The sequence below is a fragment of the Myripristis murdjan genome, chromosome 7, assembly GCF_902150065.1.
Source record: "Myripristis murdjan chromosome 7, fMyrMur1.1, whole genome shotgun sequence".
In the NCBI taxonomy this organism is placed as follows: domain Eukaryota; kingdom Metazoa; phylum Chordata; class Actinopteri; order Holocentriformes; family Holocentridae; genus Myripristis; species Myripristis murdjan.
The window spans coordinates 33,562,915-33,582,772 of NC_043986.1; the positions used below are offsets into that span (position 1 = coordinate 33,562,915).

The 19,858-nt window shown below is 43.8% G+C and overlaps 1 protein-coding gene across 1 annotated transcript in view; it reads left to right on the forward strand.

Annotated features, from left to right (window-relative positions):
* The first annotated feature begins 264 nt into the window (after positions 1-264).
* prkcz (protein kinase C, zeta) overlaps positions 265-19,858 on the forward strand; it is a 142,094-nt gene continuing 122,500 nt past the window's right edge. The window contains exon 1 of the mRNA XM_030055229.1: positions 265-886. Coding sequence (XP_029911089.1) covers positions 810-886 — 77 coding nt within the window. The 5' untranslated portion in view covers positions 265-809. The remainder of the gene's footprint in view (positions 887-19,858) is intronic.

Sequence of the window (19,858 nt, forward strand, 5' to 3'; positions counted from 1 at the left end):
AATAGGGGGGCTACGTGTCCTAAAAAATAAAGTAGTGTTTATCATCTGGAACACAGCAGCACTTCTTAAGTTAAGTTTAGATTTAACAACGAACAGATTATTAATTCATTTCAGGAGTAGAAAGGCAGTGCTTCGGTGTGGTAGGAATAATATCGTTGTACCATAATAAATTTGAAAATACACCATAAAATAGTATTTACGGACTATCACAGACACACTGTCTCAACAAAAATATATCAATGCTGATATGGTGGAAAAAAACAGTATCTAAACATTATAAAATGACCACTATCTACCACAGACAGGCTATGATAAATCCCTATAGGGATATTATGGTAATGTGTATTGAGGAGAATAATACCCATTATGTAACAGTGGCACAGGTGAATTAGGATTCCGGTAACCATAGTGAGCCATACGACACAGCGTCAAGGTAGCCATAGTTGTGTAGAACGGGACCAGAAGTAAGACGACTCTTCTTTCAAAACAAAGTGCCATTATTACCCTTAGCCCGCCGCGTAACAGTTTCGCCACAAGGCGTTTTATTCTGAAGTGTGAGATCGGAAGTCTTATTAAAACACAGGCTAGCTTGACCGCCGCTGCTCCAAACAAGCTTCTAATGTTGAGTAAATGTAGTTTAGAGACATCTAGACAGCCCAATAAGTTGTGTTTTACGTGCACTAGGCGAAAAACTACTCTAGGACGCGTCATGGAAACTTTTATCCGCCTCGACGAGGCCTGCTCTTACAGCTTAGTTGGCCTTATCTAGTTTAACGTAGGAGCTAGTTGAGAAGTAAAGGCACTGTACAATGCCTATGCCAGCGTCAAACGGATCCATTATGGACTTGGACTCGGAGTTGGTGAAAATTAAAGCACACTACTGCGGGTGAGTAGCCGGAGGAAACGAGTTAGTTGCAGCGAACAGACAGTAGTGGGCTGTGGACGGTGGAAAACACCTGTGGAATGGAGACTTCCAGACACGGCGGGGAAACGTTAGCTCCCTCCTAACATTTTCACCACCATTCCATTTAACAGTTTAAAAGTTTGCCAGGGTGAGACACCTCACTCCTGTAATCTGCACTTGTCAAACTGTTTGCAAAGCTGCACAGGCCATAAGTAATCACTACTACACTGATTGCCGTCAACATAATCAGGTTCCAAATTGGTTCTGGTTCTGGTTCTTCCGACCCCCCCGGGAGTAGAGTGACTGTAGTCCAGGTAGGGTGGGTCATCTAGTGAGGAAGTGTCTGTGCATTTATATGATTTGGCAGCATGAATACCGTCATATTTACACTTACTGAGTACAAGCACAATATAGCAATTAATGGTAAATACTAAAACAATGCTTTTTAAATATGAGATATCATTTTAAATAAAGGAGTAGAAGCAGAGGCAGGTGAAGTGCCTAACGCCCTGCTATTGTTCCTCATTAAAATGCGTGTTTACTATACTTTGAATTTGTCATAAAGCTTTTGTTATCTTGGGTCGGTTAATAGTATTCCAACAATAAACAGGTGGGTAAATTAAGTTGGTTTACTCATCATTTCATTACCTTGCAATAGAGTGCAGCAGTTAGGTCTTATATGTAAAAAGTACAAATTAATCTCCTTTATTGAATAAGCATTCAAATACAACAGTATAACTATCATGACTGTTGAAGAATGTCTTTAAAACTTTTTATGTCAACATTCCTGCTGATGATAATATAATGAAACAAAAACACAATTGCTGCAGCCCAATCCAACCACAGACTGTTATGTAAAAGTTCAGAGTAATTGGAACACTCAAGCAGCTGAAAGTAAGCATATCATCCATATCCGCTCTGTATTTGTTTTGCTTCATAGCTGTCCATATTAGACCATACAGAGATAATGAAAAACAGTAACAAAAAAATTGCAAAGACAGAAAAGAAAGGCATGAAGAGGTTTAATATGTTTTGCATTTATGGATATGTTACAGGAAATAACAACTGTAGGGTTATTCTAGCAACTGTATGCAGAACTTGTTGCTGAATTTTACATTACCCAGTCATGTGTTAGCACCCATTTTGTTTGTGTAATTACAATTACTTGTGAAAGTACTATCAGGTCTGGCACAAAGTTACTATGTGGAAGTTTCCTGCAGAAACTAACTGTTGGATCTACTTTCCAATTGAAATAGAAAAATAAGAAAAGAGCCGTTTAATTTAAAAAAAAAAAAAAAAAAATTGTACCGGGACTTGTTGGGTTTATATTGGCATAATCGGCTTTGTTCACGTTCATCGATGTGTGAAGTGTTATTTAGGACGTGGAGTTATCAAGCGGGTTTGTGTGAATTAGACCCATGACAGCTCCAGAAGTGCCAAAGTCGAGTAGATGGTCTGGCACAACTAGGGCAAGCAGGAACAAAAGGATTCCAGCCCCACTTGCAAAACTTAGATATATAAGAGATGGATAGATAGGCTATCTGCCCAAACACATTGTTTTAAACAATAAAGTATGTTCTTCTAATAAAGTGTGTTCCTATAAGTTCTGCAAGTGTTGCTGGAATCCTTTTATTCCAGGTCCAGAAATGACAACAGCAAATTCCTTCCCCAGCGCACCCAACACTTAGACTCCACACTGATCAGAAGTGGACTCGCCTACACTCCACTGGATCTGCACTCTGCATATGTAGTATTTAGAGCAAGCATGATCACTGTGCTCTGTGTCACGTCACGCTATCAAAAGTGCCCACAGTCATGGGGTGTGTTCTGGGGTCAAACATGGAGAAATTTTTCGTAGCATCATTTCTGTATCTAGGTGAGACCTGGGTTTTCTGATTCATGATTTTCATTTCATTTTGCCCAAATTTAATCCATACAATGTTTGGAAAAATCAACAGTCAAATTTTGCTTGCTTACTTTGCTAAAAAAAAAAGTCAGATGGAGCACAGATAGATAGATAGATAGATAGATAGATAGATAGATAGATAGATAGATAGATCCAAAATTGGTAAATCCTTGTGTTCCAGCAGCAGGTTGTCCAGATGTTGCACAGGAACAGTAGCAGACTACACAACATCTACCTCTGAACACTGGGAGAAACATATCTTTTGAACAAAATAAACAGAGGTAACAAAATAATTAAAGTGGATCAATACAAAGAATATAAGAAAAAAGAAAAACCTTTGCATATCCTATACGAGTAATAAAAAAATCAAATATACTAAAATATATCTATAGAATATCTAAAGACCTTTCACCTTTGAACCTTTGCATACACTGTATGTATAATTTGAAATTTCCCCACTGTGGGACTAATAAAGGAATATCTTATCTTAATGAAGCCTATCTGCAAAAAATTATATATGTGTGTGTGTGTGTGTGTGTGTGTGTGTGTATGTATACATACACACACACACACACACATACCGTTTTTTAAAAATCCATTCAACCATTTAAATCCATTTTATTATGTCAGCATGCCACCCTTTAGCCCCTCCATGAATATTTCTCAAGATCCGCCCCTGTTCATATGATGCCTAGGAACAACCCAGCACTCCACCAAAGTTCAGTTTAGCTTTAAACCTAACTAGAGTGTCACACCCATTACCTTCTGACCTTGTCTTTCACTCAGCAACTACAAGATTATTGAAGTTCATGTGAGACTGGACATATCAAAAGAGCAGATGGTTTGTGTCCCAAGGAGTGCTGATGATGACATATCATCTCAGTGAATGTTGACCTGAACTATAAGAATCAGTTTTGTAAGCACTTACATTTATACTGGGCTTTACACTGTAGTTGCAATTACTGTTGCTGTAATCAAATCACAGGCTTGTCTAATATGAGCTGTGTAACACGGTCAGCATGGAATGGAATGGTTGGAAGGGCTTGTGCCTCACAGGCAGTGCAGTCTGTGTTATAACAGATTATTCAGGACAGTAAGGCCTACTGCTAAGAGCCATATGCAATCATAAGTCTTTATTTCATATTTAGTTTGTTGGGGCCTTGAAACACTGATGATGTGAACATGTAATTCATATCACATCCTTTTCACAGAATGTAAAAGTCAAATTATTCATCCATTACAGATCTTAAATAATTTTTTTCCTCAAATGCAAACCTTATTTTTACCTTAGGAATGTGTGCAATCTAAATAAATTTCTTCTTCAGTTCAAAAATACTATTGAAATACTACGCCACAGTCTTTTGTTCTTTAGTGTTATCAGTCAAGGCCAAATGAAAATCTTCTCTGGGATGATAGAAAAAAACTTGTTGTTAAAACAAGTGATGCATCCAAGCTTGCAAAAAGGTCACAAATCTATCCCTGCTGCGCTCAGTTTGGCCATAGTTAAGAGAAAATCTACATAAAGGTAAAAGCCACTGTGAATAGAGCGTAGACAAAGCTCAGTACCTACATATGGTGATAATGATCTGTATACAAACAATAGGCTCTATTGTATATTGAAGTCTACACCTATCTATTAATTATGATTCACTATGGCCCTCATTAAGCCATTTTGTCAAACTTGTAGGTCCAAATGGCTCAAAATGCCATTGTGTTGAGTTGTACTCTGATATCCTTTCCATGGAGGAATGAAAGATTTTAAAAGTAGGACAACTTTAGAACTGATCATATTTGAATATTTACTTTTTGTGTATTTTGGGAGATAGTACGGTTGGGCGACTCAGTCGATTAAACTTGTGAGATTCAGTTTTGGACGCTTCAAACAAGGGTGTTTTGTCTTGAGTGGGCAGGTCCAGAGTTTTGTCCTGGTGAAGCCTTTTGGCCTTCTGGTTACTGTGCACACCAGTCCAACCTCAGCTTGGTAATAGTCCAAAATGACACCATGACACCAAAATAAAGATTTTCATTTCTCCCATTGAGTGTGCTACATTTTTTCATTTTAGTGGCCCAATACCTAGTGTCTACTCAGGGCAAGGTTATTTTAGTTAACAAAAACTAACTAAAAACTAAAACTAGATGTGAAAAAAAAAACAAAAAAAAACAAAAACGTTTCAGTTAACAGAAATAAGACTTAACAAAAACTAACTGAAGCAATACTGTATTCTGACAAATCTAACTAAACTAAAATAAAAATCGACAAAATATGTTTAGTTTTTATGTTTGTCAGTCTGGTCAGATGTGTGAGCACAGGCAGCATGAGTTTGTGCTGGTGCTGATGTTTATTGAGACTGGGACGTGGACGTGACTGAGAGTCAGCTGCCTTCACAAGCAACAGCCTAGTTTAACAAACACCCCTCATATGAGAATAAAGACTAACTCAGACTAACACTGACACTAAGGAAAACTCAGCTCAAACTAAACATTTTGAAACAGTCAAAACTAAACTGAAGCTTGCACACTCACACTGGAAACTAAACCGAAACTAAACTGAATTGAAAACAAAAATGAATAAGGAAATCAAAATAAAAACTCATGAAAAATACAAACCTATTATAACTCTGACTCAGAGTTGGAATTTCAACCTTTACACAGACACCCATGATAGAATGGACTTTGCTCAAACTTTATTCTTCTCCCAGTGTCCCCTTTCTTTATTGCTCTAGTACCCCTGAAGCCAGCTGGTCTGATATTACTTGCTATAGCTGCCTAGTGCTAGTGCTAGTGCTGCCTGAGCACTGCGCCCTTTGGCCATGTCTCCCTTTATATTATTCAGTGGCACTGCTTTCCACCCCAGCCCTCCCTGTGATCCTTCTTCTTGCCACCCCTGCCCATCCCCTTTAAAACAGACTAACTTAATTTGCACGTGGAAGGTATGAGACACACATTTGTTTGACTTAAGGTGAATTAATCTTTTCATACAGGTCATATAGTCAAACATTCACCAAGGCTGCCCGGTGTTTTTTGATATATCCCTCCTGTTATCTTTCTTACTGCCCTCAGCTGAGAAGTGAGAATATTAAAAATTATATATCCTCCGTGGTTACCAGTTGGATGTAGGTTGGATGTAGGTAGTTGATGTACATTGTTATGGTAAGTGCTTAAGAAAGACTATTTGAGAACTTGGCGGTTTTATGTTTTGCGCTGTATGATCTGTGATATGAATATCTCATGTTAACACACCTATAAAAATTTGAATGATACATGTATAGCGGCTGGAAAAATACATCACACTTAGATACTTTCGCTTTGCGCCAGGTGGAAGAGAGGGCCTGTGAGCTTCAGTTACTCAACATAGTGACTTTGCTTTGTGAAATATTCCTTGAATGCGCCACAGATGGGTTTGCTGAAGCCAAAATAAAATGGTGTCCCAATACAGACAACGTAGAAAGTCTTGCCTGTTTTGGTTGGATTCTTTTGCTTTCACCAGTCTGATGAGTTTGCTGGGCAAGTTCTGTGTGACAGTGATGACTTCTCTCTCAGACATGGTGTAAAATAAAACAATCACAGCCATGACCTCAAAGTTATCCTGCTACCCAAGAAGCAGAAGCAAATTTTTTGGAAGTGGACCAAAAGGATTTCGGGGAAATACGGTCAGTTCTCCCAATTCCACACTGTCTCCGATATGCAGGAAAGCTGCAAAAGAGAAACCGAAATGGACCAATGGCATTTCTGGGAAATGTGGTCAGTCAGTTCTCCAGTATCTCAGATCCACAAAAACTGCAAATATAGAGAAAACTATGCAAAATAACTAAAAATAGCATAGCCTAGATTCATTCCTACGTCATTATGAGTTGCTGATACATGTTTGAGGCGGATGGGAGGGATGTTGTGCCTTGCAAATGGGTTCTATGCATTTGGTCACACAAACAGATGAACAGACCGCTCTCCAAATGTAGTATGTAGACATCACCCAAACATTTTTTTTTTCCATAAATCTTCCCGAGTTGACTTGAATGCTTGATGAAAATGTCATCAAACAAAGCAAAACACATGGCTCTTCAATCACCTGTTAGATTGGATTGAATTAGTGAAAACCACAAACAGTAGTAAAAATGACATGAAGTTTCAAAATCTCAAACTCTTCGTGCAGTGTAATCCACATCTTGGCTCACATTCATATGTTTATTCCAAACCAATATACTTTTGTGTAAACATTGCCAAATAAAACATATCCAGGAAATGCCTCCTGTCCGAGCACCTGTGCATGACTGGCCCTCACATTCACTGCACTGGCCCAGTCACGCATTGCAGAGCAGCCTTGGGTTGTTCATTGGCCAGGTGACCTACTACTCATTGGTTATAGCATTTCACTGAAGAGTCAAGACTTGAATAATGCTGCTTGAAGAGTTTCCAGCACCACCAACTTTGCTCTTGTGCCAGGCTAAAATGAAATAGGCTAAAATCTCACAATCTATTCAACAGATTGCCATGACATTTGATGAATCCTGTTCATTTTTTTTGGGAGTCAGGTCCACCAGTGTTAATTTCATCAGCTATTTTCAATTTAGTTTAGTCTAGTGTCAAATGCCCTTTTTACTTTTAGTCATATTTAGTCAACTCAAATTCTTTTTTGTTTAGTCACATTTTAGTCGACGAAAAGTCTTGGCATTTTAGTCTAGTTTTAGTCGAAGAAAATCCAAAGTATTTTAGTCTAGTTTTAGTCAATATTCTTTTTTAGTCTTTGACCTGCATCATGTTGGCTTTTTTTTAAATTTAACAATATTTTAAATTATTATTCTAAAAATGTAAATTACTTATCAAACAGACCTAACAATTCAGCTACCAATGAATGAGCAGTAGTATGCGTGTGACAACATAGATTGAAAAATAAGCCGAAGTGATACCTCTTCTCTGAATAGACAAGCTAAGCCAGTGTGCTGCTGTTAGCCAGTGACTTCAGACTTCAGACAGCGCCACACACACGCACTCCGGCATGAGCACACAGCAGCGCAGGTGGAGAAAAACTAACGTGCATCCAATTAATGCACTTTCTGGATTGTAATTTAAAAGTCTATGACGAAAAATATGACTGATATCGATGTACAGTCCGGGCCAGCGTTGCGTTCAAGTGCAACTCCAAAAAGGAGGACAAATAAGCGTCCGGCTTGAGGCTGCGCCGGACGCCGGACAAGGCATTTAAATTCCGGACTGTCCGGCCTAAATCCGGACGTATGGCCACCCTAACCATAGTGTAGCTGTGTTACAGTTTTAGCATGGAGCCTACTATCAACAAAATGTATGCTGAAGTGTTACAACCCCAGAGCCAGTGATAAAATTGTATGATTTTGATGATCATGGCTAAGTTAACCAATAACATTGTACAAAACTTTGTGCATTCACTTTATTCATTCGATGTGTATTCCAAAATACTTGCATTTATTGTGTAACGTATTAAATGTCATATCATACACAACACACCAGACAATACAAGTTATCCTCCAGAGTAACAGTACAAGTAGGCCATCCCAGTGAAGGATAACATACTCCACCATCACAGATCAATTGGTTTATATATACAGAATGTAGTTTATTCTGGAATGTTGCAAAAATGGCTCGGTCTACTTCATGTAGATAATGGAAGTGACAAACATGTAGTCCCAGAAGTCAGATGCAACCTTGACTACAAACCCAAATCCTAAATATGGAACTCTGCAGCCATAGCATTTTCTTTACGCTGAAAATACACAGGGTCCTTGCATAATCATTACAGTGACAGTGCGTGCTTTAAAGTTAGACATTTAAAAGTTAGACATTTTTACCTGCACTTGCTTCTCTCCTAAATCAGAATGGATCCACTGAGTTGTGCTGGCGCTTTTCAATCAAAATAATTATTTTGTTAACAAAAAGCTAACACTGTGGCACACATTTAAATACTTATAGTAGGTGGCTTTCCTTTGACCAGCTTCTATGATTATAATCATTATAGCTTGCTGGTGAGCAATGAGAAATACATGGTTTGCTGGCTGCCATAACATTTTTTGGTCAATCTGTTGAATTTGCTCAAGGTTGACAAGACAAGTATTAAGAGGAGGAGAATCACAACTCTATAACTCTGCGCTTGTATGATGTTGTCATCATCAGTGGCAAACAACTTATCTGATTTTTTTTTTTTTTTTTTTTGCAGATTTTTTAACTACATCAGTTGTGTTGACTTCATAAAAATGTGAAAATATATATTTTTTAATTGAAGGAATCCAGATATTATTTCTCCCATAGACTCTTTTTAAAAAATCAGAAGTCCCAAATTGCTAACAAATCTGAGACAAATGACAACATGACTTCTGAGGCCTGTAGGATTCCAGTAACATCTTATTTGGCCTGTTCACTGTTAAAATTCAAATAGCATAAGTTGTATCAACTGCACCAGCTTAGAATCAGCCAAACAGTGGTATCCCTTTTTTTGGACTGTCTAGTGTTAAAAGTCAACATAGTATCAACCTAAGCCGAACTCCAACCATAATCCTGATTTACCTGTAAACCTTACTGATACAAAGTCAATATTGCATTTAAACTCGACTAGTCTGACTGAGAGTGTTTACATTAGACAGGTTGACATGACATTAAGTTTACATTGATACAGTTTTGAAGAAGACACAATGATGTGCAGTAGTGGGAGCACAGATCACTGTCTAGATAGGCAGGTCCACTCTTGTAAATGACCAGTCCCTTCTGCTGTTGAGTGCCTTGAGTCTGTGCACGCACGCAGCAAATTGTTCAAAGGTCAGCTATTGTGTGATAGATAAGCACGGCTTTGGAGTTACGTCTAACCACAGACTTAAGAGATGCAATTTTCTGTGTCTAGTTAAATCACAACCTGTATTTCTCAGTGGGCGGAAATGAAGATGCTTGTGGCCAATCAGTGGAGGGCACAGCAGATTAGTGTTTGATATCGTAAGTTATGCCTATAACTATGGATCTATGAGACCGAACGATGACCGTCACCACGGTCTTCACCTTGAATGATGCCATCCTACTACCTATCCTCGAGACCTTATGTCAACAAAGTCATGTGACTGACCTCAGGAGGCGCGGCCCCGAGTCTATAAGAGGTTCCGGGTGACGTCGCCTCCGCCTCCTGCCTGGAACGCCTCAGCCGGTTCTGAACGACAGAGAATGGTGACGGTCATCGTTCGGTCTCATAGATCCATAGTTATAGGCATAACTTACGATCTATTTCGACCTCACTCAGACCGTCACCACGGTCTTCACCTTGGATGACTCATACCATCAGGGTCGTGAAGAACGGAAGACTCCACCGGATCCTGGTTTGAGCTTGCGGCAGAAAGCACAGCCAAACCGAGAGGTGCTGGTGCCGCCACGTTGACCCTGTAGAACCGAGCAAAAGTACATGGTTTGTTCCATGAGGCTGCAGCACAAATCTCAGCCATTGACACCCCCTTTAAGGCTGCCCAGGAGGTCGCCATGCTCCTCGTTGAGTGTGCCACCAAATTCCCAGGCACAGGAAGACTCTGGCCCTCATAAGCTTGTGCGATGGTGTCCACCACCCAGTGAGACAAGCGCTGTTTCGAAACAGCAGCCCCCCGTTTGTTAACCCCATAGCAGACAAACAGTTGTGAATGAGAGTGCCGCAAAGATTGGGTGCACGCCAAGTAGGCCCTCAATGCCCTCACTGGACACAGTGTGTGCAGTGCCACGTCCCCCTCAACAGAGGACGGGTCCGGCTGAAAGGAACTGATCTCCAACACCTGATTCACCGTTTGGGGGTTCACGATCTTGGGCAGGAATGCAGGGTTCGGCCACAATGACACCCCTGAACCGTCGGCCTTCCACCTCAAGCACTGCTCACTGGTGGACAGGGCGTGGAGCTCGCCCACCCTCTTGGCAGAACAGATCGCCAAAAGGAACAACGTCTTATGAGACAGTGACTTCAAATCCGCCTGGTCGATAGGCTCATAAGGGGCTCGGGTCAGGGACCTCAGGACCAAGGAAAGGTCCCATGTTGGAGCTCTAAGTACTCTGCCCGGGCGCAACCGGTATGCCCCCTTAATAAACTGTGAGACCAAAGGGTGTCTCCCCACCGAGGCGCCCCCGACAAGCTCGTGAAAAGCTGAAATTGCTACTGAATACAACCTGACAGTGCTAGATGCTTTCCCAGAATCCAGAAGGGATTGAAGGAAGCGCAGAATGAGGTGCACGGAGCAAGTAGAGGGTACTGCTTGCTGCCTGTGACACCAGCCAGAGAACACTCTCCATTTCTGACTGTAGCTAGCCTGTGTGGAAGAGGCTCTAGCGCTACGTATAGTCTGCAACACTGCCTCGTCTAGCTCCTCATCCTGGGGCTGCGGAGTGGCCATGCCCACAACTGCAGCGCCGCTGGTTTGGGGTGCCAGATTCGACCGTCTGCCTGGGACAGCAGATCCGCCCTGACCGGCAGGGGCCATGGTTGGCCGTGGACCAGCCGGAGGAGAGCTGGAAACCAGGACCTCCCTGGCCACCTGGGAGCTACCAGCAGAATCCTGTAATGTCCTCCCGCCACCCTGTGGAGGACATGGGGGATCAGAGGCAACGGGGGAAAAGCATACAACAAGCCTGTCGGCCACTCGTGAGACAGTGCATCTATTCCCAGGGGAGCCCCTTGAAACTCCAGGGAGAACCACTGATTGCAGTGGGTCGTGCTCTCTGACGCAAAGAGATCGACCTGAGCTCTGCCGAATCGGGACCAGAGCAGCGCCACCACCTGCGGATGTAATCGCCATTCGCCCGGGAGTGGTCCCGTCCTGGACAGGAGATCCGCTGCTTGATTCTCCACCCCAGGGATAAACAGTGCCCTGAGGGATGCCAGACGAGGATATGCCCACAACAGGAGCCTCCTTGTCTCCTGGAGACAGTGGTGAGACCTGGTACCCCCTTGGTGATTTATGTGGTAAACTGTGGAGGAGTTGTCCGATCTCACCAGAACATGTTTGCCTCTGATAAATGGGAAAAGCTCCACCAATGCTAGATGGACCGCCCTCAACTCCAGCAAGTTGATGTGTTGGCCCTTCCACTGTGGTCCCCACACACCCCTCACTGTCCTGCCTTCCCAGACTGCGCCCCAGCCAGTCATGGAGGCATCTGTTGACACTACCGCCCGCCGTGATGGGAGATTCCCCAGTGGAACCCCTGCGGCTAAGAGGGCCCCATTCGTCCAAGGGCGCAGTGCCCGGACGAACTGTCGTGTCACCCTGAGTTTCACCCGTCTGTCCCGTTTGGGATGGAGACCGAAGGCATTCAGCCACCTCTGCAGAGGCCGTGCTCTGAGAAGGCCCAAGGGAACCACCGTCGCTGCGGCTGAAATCATCCCTAATAACCTCTGAAACTGAGCCACTTCCAGCCGCCTGCCCGGCTGAAACTGCTCCGCTAAGGCCACTAGCCTCTCCACCCTCCGAGGAGTGAGGTAGGCCGACATGGTGAGAGAGTTGAGAGTTAGCCCCACAAACACCGCCTGTTGTGTAGGTTCGAGATTGCTTTTTGTTAGATTTACCTTGAAGCCCAATCCCTGAATGTGGTCCATAACCGTCTTCGTGTCCTGGAGCACCTGACTGCGACTGGGGGCACAGACCAACCAGTCGTCCAGATATGGCAAGATTTTTAGCCCCTTTGCTTGCAGAGGAGACAAAGCAGCTGCCACCACCCTGGTGAACACTCTGGGGGACAGTGACAGGCCGAAGGGGAGGACCCTGAACTGATAGGCCTGTCCCTGGAATGCAAACCGCAGGAACGGCCAGTGGTCCTTGCATATGGGGATGTGAAAATAGGCGTCCCTCAAATCCAGGGACGTGAACCACTCCCCCTTTTCGACAGTGTACAGGATCTGTCTTGTCGTCAGCATTTTGAATGGGAGGACCTTTAAAAACTTGTTTAAGTGCCTTAAATCTAAAATCGGCCGCAGACCGCCATCTTTTTTTGGAATTAAAAAGTATTTGGAGTAGAACCCAGCGTGCTGTGCGCTGGAGTCTACCCTGACGATCGCCTCCTTCTGAAGGAGGGTCGTGATTTCTGCAGCCAACACCTGCGCCTGGTCTGTGTCCCTTACCACCGTCATGTGGACCCCGGTAAAGGGGGGGGGGTCGCCGTCGAAACTGGATCCTGTAACCTGTCCCAACGGTGGACAGGACCCACGGATCGGAGACTGATTTCTCCCAGCTGTCCAGGCGAAGCTGAGAGACAGGTTCGACGGCCGGCCCTGAAGCGTCAGGCACTCCCCTGAGGCCCTGGACCTCTGGGGGTGCGTCTTTTCTGAGGCGTCCCTCTAGGGCCCAACCGAGACGCATACCGCTGGCGCTGTGACGGCTGCCTAGCGGCCTCACCAGAAGCACCCATGTCTGGGCCCTGTCGCCTGTCCGAACTACGGGACCATGATACCTGAGGCGGGGGCTGGGGGCCGCCCCGAGCTCTGTAATTTGAGGCACTGTGTCTGTGGAATGTCCGCTGGACACTGTCCCTTGTGCGGCGCGACTTCTCCGCCTTGTCCAGCAGACCCTGGGAGTCTGGGTGAAACACTCTGCCTGGCACCACAGGCAGGTTAGTCAGCTCCTTCCTGATAGTTTCAGGTAAGGTAGTCTGCGCTAACCACACCTGCCGGCGTGCTAGCATGGCCGATGACATTGCTGCCCCCATGTCTCTTGTCAGCTGGGCATGAGTCACCAGCGCTGCGTCAATAAGGCTCATCGTATCCCGGTCCTCCTGGCTGACAGTTTTCCGAATTGCTGCCAGCAGAATGGCTAGCGCATTTCCAGAGCGGGCTGCGCGTGTAGCCGCATTATATGTGCGACAGACCAGGCTGTCAGTCTTGTGGCACTCCTTCACCGGGCAGCGAGGGTTGGCCGTGACTCGCTCAGGACCGAGCGATGTCAGGGCCGCCATCTCCCCCTCGACCGGTGGCATATCTGCTAGCCCCGAGTCCGGAGCAAAGTGGGGTCTTGTCAGCCTCCGACAGCCCGCGTTGAACTGCGGAGCCGCTGCCGGGCTATTCCATGCCTTCCTGAGCATCTGCAGGTAGTCTGCTGCTGCCGGCACAGAGACCGCTGGTTGGGGCTGGGAGATGCCAGCCCAAACCCCTTCCACTGAGCTTGGGGCCTCCGCCGGCACTGAGAGCCCCACAATCTTGGCCGCACTCAGAATCTTTGACACGACATCCAGAGCCGGGGTCTCAGTGTCTTGACCACTCCCCCGCTCTGACTCCATGCCGCCTAGTGAGGAGTCGAGCTTCTCGTCCTCTGGGGTCGCCTCAGACCGGCCAGCACTCCCAGCAAAGGAACTGTGGGCGTACAGGGAGAGGACGTCCACTGAATCCATCCTCTCCTCCTGGTATGATGGCAGCTCCCCTTGAGAGGCTGCCGTCAGCCCCTGTGGATCTGTGGCTGGGGCGACCCTAGGCCGCTGAGCCTCGATCCTGTCCAGCCTCTCTGACAGGCCCTGAATAGCAGCCAGAATTTTTAGCTGGGCATCCTCAGGCTGTCCCTGCTGTTCTGAGCCGGGCCAGGCCGATTTCTCAGGGCCCCGTCCTCTATGGCGCTCGGGGCTGTGCACCCGCTTGCGACTCCTGCTCTGTTTTGAGCCATGCCTGCTGCCCCCCACTTCCGGAGGAGGGAGGGCCGCCTTCTTCCGAGCCGTCTCCTCCACCATCTTGGCTCTGCGCTTGCGCTCCTCCAGGGGAAGCTCCGCAGCTGCCAGGCATGGCTTTTCGATATCCTCCACCAGGTGTGCCACACCCAAACAGTGGGGGCACTCCCTGTGGCCATCGCGGGGATCCATGTCCACCTGGCAGTATCTGCACCACTGGGAGGCCATCTCCCAGTTGACAGACAATGTAAATGTAACACAAAACGCACCACACTGCGGACAGCGGGGGATTTTCCAAGGCCAAAAAATCACCTGGATTTCGCTTTAAACTAAGAACCCACTGCGAACAGGGGAACAAAAACAAAGTGAATCAACACAATCCTGTGTATGAAGAGCAACAAAATTAATCAAATTAATCAGTTAATCACTTATTTCAAAGCCCTGAGTGATTCATCACGCTACTCGGGCAGCTAATAAACACAGAGACGTTACCTGAGGAAAACTGATTATGTGGCGTCCCTGCCGCGTGCGCGAACGCACGAGGGACTGTCCCCACAGACACCCGCTCACTGCAAACAGCCAATTAGCGGGGCAAAACAATAGAAAGAATGTCAATGAACACTTCGAAAACTGCACACTGTGCTATGCAAAACGGTAATAATTCACTCACCAGCGCTCACCGCTCACCGTGCTCCAACCAGACGTAGCACTGGAAGACACCTGTAACGAGCAGGAATAAACACGGACTCGTCATCGGCCGTTTGCGCTATTAAACACCAGAAACTCACCGACGCCCATTCAACCCACAGGGACACTAGGCACCTGCACCGTAGTGACGGATTGATGGTGGGGTCTGGAAACAGTAGTACTCACGGTCTCGGATGAGGCGAGTAAGGCAAAGAGGCGGAGGCGACGTCACCCGGAACCTCTTATAGACTCGGGGCCGCGCCTCCTGAGGTCAGTCACATGACTTTGTTGACATAAGGTCTCGAGGATAGGTAGTAGGATGGCATCATTCAAGGTGAAGACCGTGGTGACGGTCTGAGTGAGGTCGAAATAGATCTGTAAGTGTGCTTTCACATGCCTTCGGGTTCAACAGTTGTGGGTTTTCCCTGACCGATACTACAACCAGTACTTTTTGGATTGAAGCTACTGATAACTGTTATTAAACACGTTAAACACCATTTCATGGTAAAAAAAAAAAAAAAATGAAGGGGAGCAAACAGTAATTCTGTGTTTGTCCTGGAATTTTATGCTTTCATGATAGAAAAACCTCAAACAATTAAGAAAACTAAAATTTTCTATTGATATCCAATACTGCATACTACTACTACTACTACTGCTAACAATAATAATAATAACTTATTTATGAATTGTGTGCACCTCAAAATGTAACCTTATCATCATTCAAATTCAAAGGCTTCCAATAGACAACCAGTGTAGTATTGATCAATTCTACACTGAAAATTTGATCAATCAAACTGGACCACACTGCATGTTATTAAAATACCATTATATAATTTATTATACTGTATTATATAATATTGGCAACCCTATATATAGGTGTAACTAGTGTGCATGTGTGTGTGCTAGATCCAGCATTTGGTCAATGCTGGCTGTGTAGAGCAACGCCTGCTGGGAAACAAGCTGTCCCTGCTCCTCCTTGTCAGAATCCAACAAACACGCTTCAAAAATATCAGTCCACACAATGAAACCTGTCAAACATCGGCTATAACCAACCCATGTGCTGCCGCTCACCCACCGATGCATTTAAAAGCATTTTTATTTCAAGTATTCAGTGCTCTGCTAGAATTTTGTCCTTGTCAGAAGGAAACTAAAAGACATTGAAATGAAAGAGATAGTTCACCCATTTTGAAAAAAAGGTATTATTTCACCTGCCCTGCAGCTGTTCTGTAGGACAGTAGTGGTGCTATCTTCCTCTCATTGTTACTGAGTACTGGGTATTGGCTGGATGCTCCAAATGCTAACTGAAAAATAACCGACTTAATCAAACTGTAAAATAAACAAAGTTAATTTTGATGATGTGCAGCAGATTTTTTTACAGACTGAAATGGCTTAAAAAACATTGACAGAAGTTACCAGATCTTTCTGGACATTGAGATCAGGCAAAATACAGTTATATACAGTAATTCAGGCAAAAATATTGTGTGGGTGTACATGGTAGGCATCTATGCATTTTAGTTTTAGAAAGCAAAACTTGTAAAGTGAAGTTAAACCTTCTTTGTGTGGATTAAGACATGTTTACCTACTGTCCTACATAAAAAATGGGAGGGAGTGAAATAGTGTCAATTTTTTCCAAAATGGGCACAGATAAGAATTATTCTGCAACCCCTGTTATTACTGTTACCAGAGCCAAATCGATTTAAAAATATTTTCCAATATTGGAAAATCCATATATCTGTCAAAGCCTGGTCTATGACCTTCATACCTTTAAGGTTTATATATTGGCATTGTGTGGCAGAATACTAATAAGCAAGTAAACCCCTACGAACGGCACAAAATGTATTCACTCCGGAGTCACTGATGGGACTGAACACTTCCACCATGATCAATGAAGCCAGTCACACCACAGATTGATTGATTGATTTGTGGACTGTGCATGGCCCTTCTCCACCAAAGGAGCTATACATGTACATGTTTTAAAATAAATTATTAAACTGTACAGGAAATGACTCTAGCTTTTGGCAGACTGTCTGTGAGATTTTCTTGAATTCCTCTCCCTTACAGATGGTAGGCTATGGATGCTATACTGATAGATCAATCACACAATTTTGACAAAGAAATTGAAGGTGCACAGCTGTGTGCCAAATCCTGAAGACACCTTACCCCAAACATCCCAAACCAAAAACTCACCGTCCTGTTTTGAATGCAGTTTCAGACACATGCTGCATGCTGTACTCACAGGTGGAAAGACGTTTATTTAGGAGCATTCCTCCTCCCGAATAAAATGGATAGATTATATGCTCAGTGTAACCCACAGGTAAAGATGAAGTCTCATCTGGGCACTATGTTTTTAAAAGTGTTAGTGCAGCCCTCAAGGGATTGTAGTATTAACTGTATCCACTGGCCCCAGGTGTGGCCTCCATTGTACACCAGAAAAAGACACTGTCAAGTACCAGTTCACCACCAATCACATTCACTGACTGCAGTGAGATAAAGGCCCTTTCTGACTACCGGGTACCCTGCCCTGGGGGTTTAATGTAACCTTGCCAGAACCTATGAAGGTCGGGGACACACTTTTGTTTGTTTTTTTACGATATGAAGAACCAACTGTGAATGGTAGGGAGTGCACCATAGTCTCAGTCTTTCTGTAGTCTTGCTTGATTTCTTCTATTCTTTGGCTGTGTACTCGACACCCTGCTCTTATAAACTGAGAACATTCTTAAACAGTAAATAAGTAGGTAAATAAGTAAAGCTTTAATTAGATAGGACACAGTTACAAAGTGCTTCACATATGTGGAAAATATAAACAAATGCTTGGAAAAACAAATACCTAAATAATATACATAAAGAGCACAGACAGAGAAGCCATAGATCCCAAGTTATTCCAAAGATCTTTAAAATGAGTCTAAAGAAGAATCTGAATCTTAAGGATTCTGCAAAAAGAATTTGTTGGGAAGATTATTCCAGTGAGCTGAGCCTAAACCTGCATAGGCGCGTTTTTTTTTTTTTTTTTTTTTTTTTTCATTTCAAAGGCACAAGTCAAAATCTCACTCTCATACTCTACAACTTCAAAGATAGTCATGGAAACAGAATCAGAAAGATCTTTATTGCCAAGTTTTCACAAACAAGGAATTTGACTTGGTGTTAAGGTGCTTCGCATAAATAAATAACACATCGATGATAGATAGATAGATAGATAGATAGATAGATATAGATATATACACATACTTTAGCCCAGTTTTAGCACTCTGAGTTGTCAGTTAGAGGTACTCAACAGCAGAGACTTGGTGCTGACCAACTCCCACATTAAATGCAATAAATGTTATGTAGTTAGATGCTGTCCAGAAAATAACGAGTGAAACGTGCCAGCATATCACATGGTTTATCAGTCAATTTGTAATTAACTTGCCTGTCAGCTCAGCCAGCATTTTCCTCCATCCTTTCCTCTGTTAAACCTGTTTATGCTTCCAAATATTCTGTAAATACCCTGCCAGACATCTACCAGCTCATTAGCATCTGTGCTTTCCCTACCACCTAGCATGTACACAAATTGATTGGATTTGTAAGATGCTTTAGGACTGAATGTCAAAACCATATTCATCCTAGCCCGCTGTTTCATTGCCTGTAAATTAGGGATGAACGTCCTCTAATGTGTCTCAATTAGCTTCTCCTTCTGAAGCCTATAATAATAAATTAAGGACACATGGAAAGTGTACTTCTAGCTGCAGCTGTGCATCAATAGATGAGAGTTCTGAGCTCCACACCTATGAAGAAAGATTATTGAACCGAGAGAAAAATCTCCAGCCAAGAGTGGGTTGAGTACTTCACATATAGTCCTTTTTAAACGAATCAAACTCCCCTGAAGTTCAGTTCATGCCAAACATTTTGTGTAGGGCTGTCAATCTATTTAAAAAAAATCAATCTCCTGTAATTAATGGCATATAGCTGCATTTTCAAATGCGTTTAAAATCAAGGATGTTCAAATTTGGAACAAAATAACCACCATATTGATGAGAAGTCAATACAAAAGAGGTATATCAAATATAAATTGTTTTTGATAATAGAATTATTTGATAATCATTTAAAAAGTCTAAAATCTTGTTGCTTGCTTATACTTTCACTGTTGTACAGTCCATATATTATTGCTTATCAAGGAGGTGTATATAGTGGATTCCCTGATGCAATCCGTTGCCCCTTTTCCACAAAAAAGAACCAGGTGCTAGTTCGGTGTTGGTGCTAGAGCCAGTGTTTAACTGGTTCCAATAAAGAACCGGTTTGCTTTTCCATCGGCCAAGAGCCAAGTGGAGCCAAGTCAGAGCCACGTCATTACGTCAGCGTAAAACATGATCATGTGGGTATGCAAGATGCTTCCTCGGAATCACAATAACAAACATGGACGACAAATGGATGTAGCAATGCAAATACTGCTCGTGTCTTTACAAGCCTACATTGCGATCCAGAGGCGAAAAACGCAATTATTGCTGGCTACCCGTCGTATTTGTGGTCGGAACGAACGACGACTACTTTTAGCTATACGTTTATATGTTCCCGTGTGGGTTTTTAACCCCGCCCACCAATGACGCGGTGGGTCGCGTCATCGGTTCTTTCTCTGGCCCCTGTTTAGCCCCTGCTCGAAGTTGGTGCTTGCCTGGAACCGTTTTGGCCGGTGCTTGGGCAGTGGAAAAACAAAGAACCGGTGCTAAGTCAGGCACTGGCTCTGAACCAGCCCTGGAACCTCT